Source organism: Struthio camelus, chromosome 3 (genome assembly GCF_040807025.1).
Source record: "Struthio camelus isolate bStrCam1 chromosome 3, bStrCam1.hap1, whole genome shotgun sequence".
NCBI lineage: Eukaryota > Metazoa > Chordata > Aves > Struthioniformes > Struthionidae > Struthio > Struthio camelus.
Genome location: NC_090944.1, coordinates 4,678,245 through 4,688,032, shown reverse-complemented (window position 1 = coordinate 4,688,032; position 9,788 = coordinate 4,678,245). Strand labels below are relative to the sequence as shown.

At 55.9% G+C, this 9,788-nt stretch overlaps 1 protein-coding gene across 1 annotated transcript in view; it reads right to left on the bottom strand.

The window, feature by feature from the left end:
- Positions 1 to 462: 462 nt before the first annotated feature.
- Positions 463 to 9,788, bottom strand: part of LOC138066514 (otoferlin-like) — a 117,035-nt gene continuing 107,709 nt past the window's right edge. Inside the window, 10 exon segments of the mRNA XM_068936381.1 lie at positions 463 to 643; positions 1,439 to 1,539; positions 1,746 to 1,924; positions 2,476 to 2,717; positions 4,555 to 4,656; positions 6,894 to 7,015; positions 7,234 to 7,377; positions 8,174 to 8,333; positions 8,892 to 9,062; positions 9,637 to 9,764. Of these exon segments, the coding sequence (XP_068792482.1) occupies positions 463 to 643; positions 1,439 to 1,539; positions 1,746 to 1,924; positions 2,476 to 2,717; positions 4,555 to 4,656; positions 6,894 to 7,015; positions 7,234 to 7,377; positions 8,174 to 8,333; positions 8,892 to 9,062; positions 9,637 to 9,764 (1,530 nt within the window).

The window sequence follows — 9,788 nt, the reverse complement described above, 5'->3', positions numbered from 1 at the left end:
TGACTGCTTTTAACGTGTCCTGTGAACAAGCATTTAGGCAGCATTCCCACAGCTCCAGCAACACAACCCTAGTGCTCCCTCTGCTTTCTGCTGGGGCAGAGGAGCTGAGCTGCCCAGACGGGGCACCGACCTCTGCCCCCAGTGGGTCAAGGCATCTGGGACCCACAGCACGGGTGACCCAGAGTAGCCAGCCACGCATCTCTGCCAGCCCAGGTGAGGGACACAGGACAGCCTGGGGACCAGAGGCCTTCTCCAACCCCACTTCTCTGAGAGTAAAGCCAAGAAAGGGATCCACAAAGCAGAAACGCAAAATAGGAGGCACAGCAGCAGGGAGGAGATGTCCCTCAAGGTTGCTGCAAGGCAGAGGCGAGGAGAAGGGCATGGGGCTGGGGCAGGCGGTGGCGCTGGGCTAGGCGTGTGGGGGTGGCCCCGGGCTAGGCGTGTGGGGGTGGCCCCTTTTCTTCATGCTCCCAGGAGCTTCTTGACCATGTAGCCTGGCATGCTGTAAAGGAAGAGGGCCAGCAGGATGAGGAGCAGCAGGGCCAACACTATTTTGATGATGAGCCACTTGTAGTGGGTGCAGGTGAGGTATTTGATGGACTTGAGGGGGTTGAGGAACCACATGAAGGATGTGTCTGGGCGGCTGTTGGGGAAGCAAGCATCTGTCATGAATGCCATGGCCACAGAAAGGGAGGGCAGGCACAACAAGCAATACAACCAACATGTGAGCCAATGCGGCGGCAGCATTGTGTCCCATCCAGCCACTCCAGGGTGCAGCAGGCTCTCTCGGGGTTGGGGCCACAGCAACCATCCCCACCCAGATGTGGCTTTCCTGTGGCTGCCCAAGTGCATGATCCTCCCCGGCTCACCGCAGTCTGCTCGCACCCTGGCACAGCCTTGACTTTCCTTTTACAAGCCCAGCTGGCAATGGAGAGGGGCACTGTGAGAGAGCTCACGATCTCCTTCCTTGGATAACCCTTCACGCAGTGAAAGAGCCTGACCTTGAGGATCAGGAGGGTTTCCAAGAGGAGCCAGCAGAATTTGTGCCAGAAGGAGTGCAGGGACTTGAGTGGGTGGGGTGGGGGAGGGGGTCCTGATGAAGCTGATGTCCTGGCAACGGGTACCAGAGGGGAGGAAGAAGAGGTGGGAGGCTGGGAAAGGGGGATGGAGCTAGGAAGGGAGGGAGAGAAGGAAGAGACTAAGGAAAGGCAGGGAAGTAAAGACTAAGGAAAGGCAGGGAAGTAAATAGAGGGCACTGGAATGAACCAGGAGAGGTGACTCTGCCCCTTTTACCCTGCCCGCAGCCCTCATTCCTACATCCCCAGATAAGTGACCCCTTTCTAACCTTCCCCTGCCTGGCTACCTCCCCGGGAACCACCCGACGCAGCATCTCCCACAAATCCAGGCATCTGCTGGGGGAGAGGCGTCTCCTACTTACTTGGGTTTCTCCAGTGGGTCAGGCTCATTGCGAGCCAGCCCAGCAGGCGATTTCTCTGCCTCCTCTGCTCTCAGGAGCTGTAGTTCAGCTTCAACTTTTCCCTGCAGGGAGCAGAGAGAGGCCTGCTGAGACATGGGCAACGCTCTCCACCGCAGGCCCCAGAGACGGTGCCAGCCAGCGACATGGTGAGCAGAGGGGGCCCCATGTAGCAGAGGCAGGCATGAAGGAGCTCTGCAAAGGGGCCTCCGTGTACACAGAGGATGCAGTCCCCAGGACAGAAAATCCCCCCGCTTCTCCCCATCCTTGCCGTCATCTCCAGCTCATCGTTTTCATCCCTGGCCACAAACGGCCACCAGCCTTTCACTCGCTTCTGCTTGAAGAGGGAAACCATGGCCAGCTCTGCCTCATTTGTCCCCATCTCCATGCTGCACTGCTTTGCAGTCTTAGCTCCCCGGGGAAAGCGCTTCAGGTCCAGCTCGATTGCCCCTGGTAGGAGAGGGCGAAGGATACATGGTGGCACCCCTCAACTGTGAGTCTTTGGCTGGAGGCGGGCTGGGCCAACATTTCCTGCCCTGGCGAGCATTTCTGAGCTGTGTGTCCTGGCATCCTCCCACACATCTACGGCCATGCATCCTCCGATCTCTCCACTATAGCCTGCTTTTTGGGTCACGTCCCCACCTCCTCTCACCCTCTCAAACATCTGCCCACGGCTTCCAGCCACCCTGCACTCCAAAACTAGCTTGGGCATAGAGCTCCCAGACAGGCACCTAAGGGAAAAAGCTAATGCCTTTGCTACAGGAGCAGCCTTTGAACAGCAGCATGAAGACAAGGCCTCTTAGCCTAACTGCTCTTACCTGCAGCATCCAAAGGCGTTTGTAGGACACAATTGGCTTAAAGACCAGGGCTGTCCTTCCAGGATCTGTTCCTACATAAACCTTGCCTCATCCCACATGCCTTCCTGCTCCATCAGCCATGTAACCTCCCCCTATCCCTCCAGCTTCCCTGTCACCCCAGCTCAGCTGGCCCTCCCCTCTTACCGAGGAAATCGTCGGCCGAGAAGCGGTCGGCATCCCAGACCTGCAGGGTGAGGCGAGCAGGGATCTTGTCTTCAGTCTCATCCCAGGAGAACATAGACTCCTTCTTGGAGATGACCATCTTCTTCTCTGCCATCAGGTAGTCAAAGGGAAAGGTGGAGCGCCAGCTGAAGTTGCCCTCGCCAGTGAGTGAGTGGTAATGGACATCTGTGTCTTGCTTGTCCTCCTGCTGGCCCTTCAGCCACCTGCAGGGCCCAGAGGGATGAGAGGGGTGGCACATATTAGCAGGAGGGAGGAGAGGGCAAAGGGCCATCCTGCGCATACAGCTGGCATGTCTCCAGGCCAGCAAGGCATAGACACACTGGAAGGACTCAAGAGTAACGAGCAATGGGCTAGGGTTGCTCAAATCACCATGTCAGCCTCGCCAAGAGACAACATGGGCATGAGGGCCCTAGAGGGAACAGGCTGATTGAGGGAGCAACATGCAAGCTGGTTATCAGGGTCCTTCTCTGGGCAGGGGGATGTTCAAGAGATGGAAAGGAGCAGGCAGCACTGCTGGGAAGTCTGGAGCAGAGCTTGCTGAAGGAGCATTATGAATGTTCCTCAGCTTCTTCGACATGACAGGACACCTCTGTTCCTCAGGGAACTCTCAGATTTGTGTGAGTCTCTTGGTCCAGAGGGGCTGCAGCCAGCAGGGACATGGGTCCGTGCTTAGACACTTAGTACAGGGTTGTTCCCCTGGCCTCTGAGCATGCTGACACTCCCGCTCTGCCCTGCAAAACACACAGGGCAAGCAATCCCACCCCAAGCACAAAGGGAAGGCCTCTCACGTTTCAGATTCAGAGTCATCGCAGAAAAGCCACCCATGCATAAACCACCTACTTACCGGCCTTGAAACAGACAGTGACAAGACCTTGTCCCCCTCACGCACATGTACACAGACACAAATTTCACACGCCTGCCAGTATGCAGCAACGGCATGAGAGAGCATGGGTCCTGCCAGCATGTTAAAGTTCATCGCTCCAAGGGCACCTGCCCTCTGTGCAGCATGGCACTGGGAATGCCGAGGCAGGCACTGCATGCACTGCCCTAAACAACCCTCCACTGCACTCTGCAAACAGGACCAGACATAGAAAATGGAACACGTTCTCCAAGAGCAGCATGAGGTGCAAGACAAGGAGACCTGGCCCAAAAGCTCAGGGTAGCTTTTGGGAAGCAGTGAGCAGTTTAGCAGAGCTGTGGGAAGTCACTGCATGCTGTGATGTCAGCCATCAGCCTTAGATTCTGCTACACTAATCTGACCTTCCTCCTCATGCCTCTTTGCCATGACATAGGGTTTAAGCCTTTGGAGAAAGCTTGTTTTCTTGCCTGCTGCACATTGCGCTATGATCTAGTTGCATCTTAACCTGTGCGTGTCAATTCAAAATGAATGAAAGGATCTGGGAAATCCAAATCGACTCTTGCTGAAGCAGGACAGTTCAGGCAGCTCCGCAGGGACGGGAAAGGGAAATCTGGGGGCCAAATTTGGCGGAGCCCATGCTGAGGGCGTCTCAGAGCCCTGCTATATGAGGACAGGAGAAAAGGGACTCACAAGCACGTTAAGGTAAGTCGTGGGCCAGGGCTCACTCAGAGATGGTCCACAGGTACCATCTGCCCCATGCTGAATATGGGGAGGGTCAGTGCGGTCTGAGATCAGATAACCTGAAGGGACCAAGCAGCAAGACCTCCGCCATTACCCCCGACAGACATCTTCTCTCCCACCAGGAAAGCATCATCTTCCAAAACCACCTCATCCGTGTTCCAGATAATGACCCGCAGCTCAAAGCTGGGCAACCAGGCCAGGCAGCACAGACAGACACACACAGTAGGTCAAGCAGCCAGCAAGAGACACACAGAGGCAGAGACAGAGCACAGCACATAACAGCAGCACTGGCACCATCTGGCCCTCCCCATGGGGAAACCCTTCCTAGCTGCATCACAGAACCCCCCCTCTCCAAAACCAGCCCTGGGGCCTAAGTGAGCACCAGGACCCCACCTCGAGGAGAAGTGGAAGTGGTGGCACTGGCCAGCCACATCGTACACACCCCGCTGACAAAAACGTCCCTGGATTTCTCGCCAGTCAAGTAGTCATCGTCCTCCAGGATGACCTCGTCTGTGCTCCACACTATCACTCTAAGCTCATATCTGGCAGCAGGAAGGGAGACCAGGAGGTGAGGCATGGGGGGAACAGAGGGAAGGGGCAGGAGGAGATGGGGTGGGCAGAAGGGAATGGGATGATGCTGCAGGAAATGGGCCAGGAACGCCAACTGCAGGGCTCTCTCGCAGCCGTCTTGTCCAACAGGGCAGGAACACAGAGGGAAATGGTGCCTCAGCTTGGAGGCAGCCCAGGCAGGGTCAGAGGAGCAACAAAGGGACTTTTACCTTCATCTACTCTGAACTGCTGCATGGCCCAAGCCAAAGGCTCTAGGAGACAGCACAGCCTTAGTCTCAGGTACATTTGTGGTTACAATGCGGGTCTGTTGGCCCTGCAAAACAGTCTGAAGCCAGCTCTTTTCCTCATTTCCCCACCTTACCCAACCGGGCCACCCTCCTGGAAACACAGGACAATTTTCCCCTGCCTTCAGAAGTCAGCTCCAAAGGCTCTACCTGCTCTTGTGTCCCAGTCACTTCATCGGGCATCACTGCCTTTCCTAGGACTCCAGCAAGTTTGGAGCCTGTAAGATATTCCCAGCATTGCCTTTGGTGTGCAGGCAACTGGGGTTTCCCAGCCACACTCAGTTCGCTTGGGAATTGTGCTGATGGATAAACCAGCTCCCGTGGGAGTTGCCAGAGGAAAAGCAGAAGCCAGTTTCCTTGAACTGGAAGCAGCTGCAGTGTGGACGGGCTAGAAGAGGACTGGAAGACAGTGGCAGAGAAAGGCAGCCATGTGGCCACAATCACATCACATGGCTGCAAGTGCCAGGGACTCCTGTGGAACTGTGAGATTCCTGCCATCTTCAGTGCCAGCACCCTCCAGTCTGCTCCTGTTGCGGGGGAGGGCGGGGGGGGCTTTCTCTGTGCTGTTCCTCTATAGCACCTAGCACTTGTCCAAGCAACACAGGGGTGCTCTTCAGAGCTAACAGGCCACACCGTCAGCTCGTGTTACATGCTGAAACTCCTGGCAAAGGGAGGGGAGCTGCGTTAAATCCCGAGGATGATACATCAGCAGAACCTTGCTGAAATACAGCATCTTCCTACAGACACAGGCACTCACGCAGGTGCTCTCCAGTGCACGTGTGAAGACATACATGGGCTGATGTGTCCATGTGTAACTTGACTGGAGCTCACGTTTATCCCTGCCAAAACAGAGCGACCAGAGCCATAGCCCTTCCTGCTCCATTTTCCCCACAGGGAAGGGTGCATTGGTGTTTTCAAGGCTATTGAAATCCTCCCTTCAGCCCCTCCGGAGGAATGTCTCAACTCCAGCACACGGGGCACTACTGAGCATGGCTGCCCCTGGCTGCATTGCAGATAAACCTCTGTTTTTTCCAGGCTGCTTCAGCAACTAGAGCTTTCTCTGGCTTCAGCTTTCCTGCAGCTGCCTGCCCTGCTCTTCACATCCAAGCTACGGCCCTCGGAGATCAGAGGAAATTGTCTCCACTTTCATTGTGCTTTGGAGCCAAACACTAGTCGACTGAGCACAGGAGTGCAAGAGATTCCCACGAGGATGCAAATACGGCCTCTGCATCCCAGCCCCCGGGGACGGGCAAAAGGGGCCCAAGGACACAGTCTAGCTGGGTAAAATTGGCCTAGCATGGATGCTGAGGAACACAATGTCTTCCTTCTGTCTAAAGGACTCCTAGAGGGGCTGAGCATCGGAGGGCAGAGGCGGAGAGGACAGGAATGGGAAGGAGAACTCTCTAGTTCACTGTCTGCTGCCTGCTCTGTCCTACCTGCCTTTACCAAGTCTCTCCCAGTGATCCGCCTGGTGCCAGGGCCCTTCCTTGCCCAGAGCCCCAGCCAGACTGGGAAACTCTCCCCTCCAGCCAAGGGCCTGTGGACGCCCTGACCTAGGCTAACCCCTGCCCCTGGGGCTGCATTAGGGCTGGCTGCATTGGTCTGCCCCCTTCCCCATACCAGGCACTAGCTAGCAATTTGAACTCCTCGTCTAGACCGACACAGAGAGGTGAGGAGCTACAGGGAACTGAACAGATGGGAACTGAAGCACCCTGCAAGGGCAGCTCCACAACCTCTGGGGAAGCGGAAGACAGCATTTGATGCCTCCAGTCTTGGGATCTCTGGCCATGCCAGTCTGGTTGGGGGTCCCAGGCACATGGCTGTGCTGAGCTGGGCCATGGAGAACCAGTAGAAGAGTGGGGAAGCAGGGCTCCAGCCCCAGCCACGGGTTTTCCCTGGGGTTTGTTGGCTGGCAGATTCCTTACTTCTTTGGTTTCCTGGGGGAAATATCAATGGCAGGGCCTGGTGCCAGCATATCCATGGGGAACATGTCAGGCAGGGGGGAAGCAGGGGACCCAGAGACTTCGGGGTATGAAATAGGTGCCAGCTGAAGATGAAGAGGCATTGAAGATTTAGTCAGCTGGGCTCAACAGGCCGAGTGTTAAGGACTGCTATGTCCAAGTGCCACTTTTCGTAGGCTGCCTCCCTCCCCACTGCTCCCCATGACAAGGGGGGTTGCAGCTTGTCTGCCCAGCTGAGGTCTCTCCTCCCTGCTTGGAGGCTAAGCAGGCCCTGCCCTTCCCCCGGATCTTGGGCTGCGGGGACCTGTTCAATGCCCGGCTTGTCAGGGTTCAGCAATGGACGCGGCTCCACGTGCTCAGGGACCAGCCTGCAGCCTGCGCGTGGAACGTCTTCCCAGTGGTGCAGCACGGTCAGTGCTAGGCGCTCCTCTGCCTGCTTCTTCTGTCCCGTGTGGGTAAAGGGAGGACTGAGTGTGGAGAACTGGGCAGAAGAGACACCAGGGACAGCAAACAATCCCAAGCAGGACCCAACCTCCTACTGACAGCAGGACCTCCAGTCTGGCTTTGCAAACTTCTGCTGACATCCTCTTCCCCAAGGCCACACACACTGCTCCTGCTGGCTACCTCTTCCAGCTCCTACCAACTTCAAGGCAGCAGGACTGCCTAGTAGTTGCTCCTCTCCGTTTCCTTGGGCCCACTTTGTTCTTGCACCAACACTCCCTAACTCCTCTTTCTCCCCTTTCTACTCCTAGGCACTCACAGAGAAGGTCCAGATCCCCTACCAGCCTGTATTTTCCCACGCTCAACAAGCTCTATATCCACCGACACTGCTGCCCCCCTCCTCTGCACCCCTCCTGGTCTGCATTCAACTGTGTTGCACATATACGAGTGATTTGGACACAACCATTGTTTGGGGATGCAGCTATATGGACAGTGGCTTCCTAAGCCCTGCAAGGGCCAGGATGGGCTATCTGCATTGGTCCTTTGCCATAAACTGCCAGCAGGAAGGTTTCAAAGGCAGCTTTGGTCATGCCATGCCGTGGATGCTCACCAGTAACTCTGACAGCAACCTGGGTCGTCTATAAGACACTGTCTAGCTGGTGACATAACGCAGGCCCCACACAAGGGGGTGGCTGGAGAGACGTTGCAATGCTGCAGGGGGTGATGGGATTCAGTTCTGGATGATGAGGGGACACCCCATGCCCCTGCTCCCCTCCCCACCTTCACGCCATGGGGTGCGTACTGTTTTCATCCTCCATCTCCGTGGCGCCACTGAAGACCCTCGTGGCCACTTTCACTCTTCCTCCTGGACCAAAGGGCGGCCCATCCACTTGGCCCTCTTTGCACAGCTTGCACAGCATTTGGGAAGGCTTCATGGGGTCACGCCACATGTTATACCCATGTCTGTGAACAAGAGCACAAGGTCAGACTTGGAGGAAGAAGGAATTTTTGTTTCCATCTGCCAGAAACGCAAATGTTACTGCCCCTCAGGAGCCAGGATTCATCAGGGAAGGATCTGAGGCTCCACATGTCAAACTGCAGAGCAAGGTAGGGCCATCCAAGCCCAAACTCTACGCTTTGCCAATACCTTTCCACCCCAGGCCCCTCACTCTGTGCTGACCCAGACCTGCAATCCCCAGCGCCCTCCACTTTGCTACTGATGCTCAGTTCTGCTGCTCCGGCCCAGCTGCTATTTCAGCAACCTCTTCATTTCTATATCCAGACCTACCAATGCCCCTCAGTCCCTTCCTCACCGCCCTGTGCTCCTGCTTACAACCTGCTCTCCTGCTACCCCACTGTGCTGGTCCCAAAGCCCACGTTAAGACTGAGGGCACAGCACAGATTCCCTCATCATCAGGCAATGAAAGAGGGAGATCCCTACAGGAGATCTAGGCCTAGTGCGGAAGATGAAACTGACACGGGTCCAGACACCAGGTTGCACAGGGAAAGCTTGGCTCATACATGGCATAAGGCTGTGACACCCCACAAGTAGCTCGGTGCTTGCTGTAGTAGCAGTTCTCCAGGTCAATCTTGGTCTCTCCAACGAGGTCGTCGGTCCCCACCAAGTCCCAGTCGTACACCGCCACCCTCAGCATGGACTCCATGGGAAAGGTGGCCTCAATGTCAAAGGACCTGTGGCGGGAGAAAGGGTGGAGAGGGAGAACAGGCTGTAGCCATCCAAGGGTTTGGATGGCGCTCAAGACACATGCATGGGTGAGGTGGGTCTGCTCCAGTCTCTGGACAGTGTTTAATTGCACCTCCCACTGCAGTACATTCAGCTTACGTGTTGTCACTAATTCTCTGCGCGGACTGCTTCTGAACTAGCAGCCCTAGAAGGGAGAGCGATCACGAGGATTGCTTGACGTGGATGTCCCAATAGCCCTGAAACTAAATGTGTGTGTCACTGGAGAGCCGGCGATGCTGTTACTTGGGTCCAGGCCTAGCGCTTCCTAAAGTAGGCACCTATCTTGACCAGATACGGATAGCTCTTCAACACTCTTGACAGCGTTGACGAGACTGCTGACAAAGCAGGACAGATGACTTCAATGGGGACAGCTACACTGCACCCAAGGAAAGTTCAGGGCGATCAGTCCCATCTTTCGACCCCAAGCTGGGGCTATGGGATGGGTACGGTGCAGGCCCAAGGGCTGGTGAGCCTAGCTCACTCTTCAGGGTGAAGACAGGTAACAGGGCTGGGGCAACTCACTCGCCAAAGACAGGATTCAACTGTTGGGAGATGTAGTTCTCCTCATCTTTGAGGTCTGTCTTCCCCAGCTTGATGGCAATATAAGGATCAGCTTTCCCATTGATGTCAGCTGGGGGCAGCTCTGTGGCCTGTAGGGAAAAGAAAAGATAGGT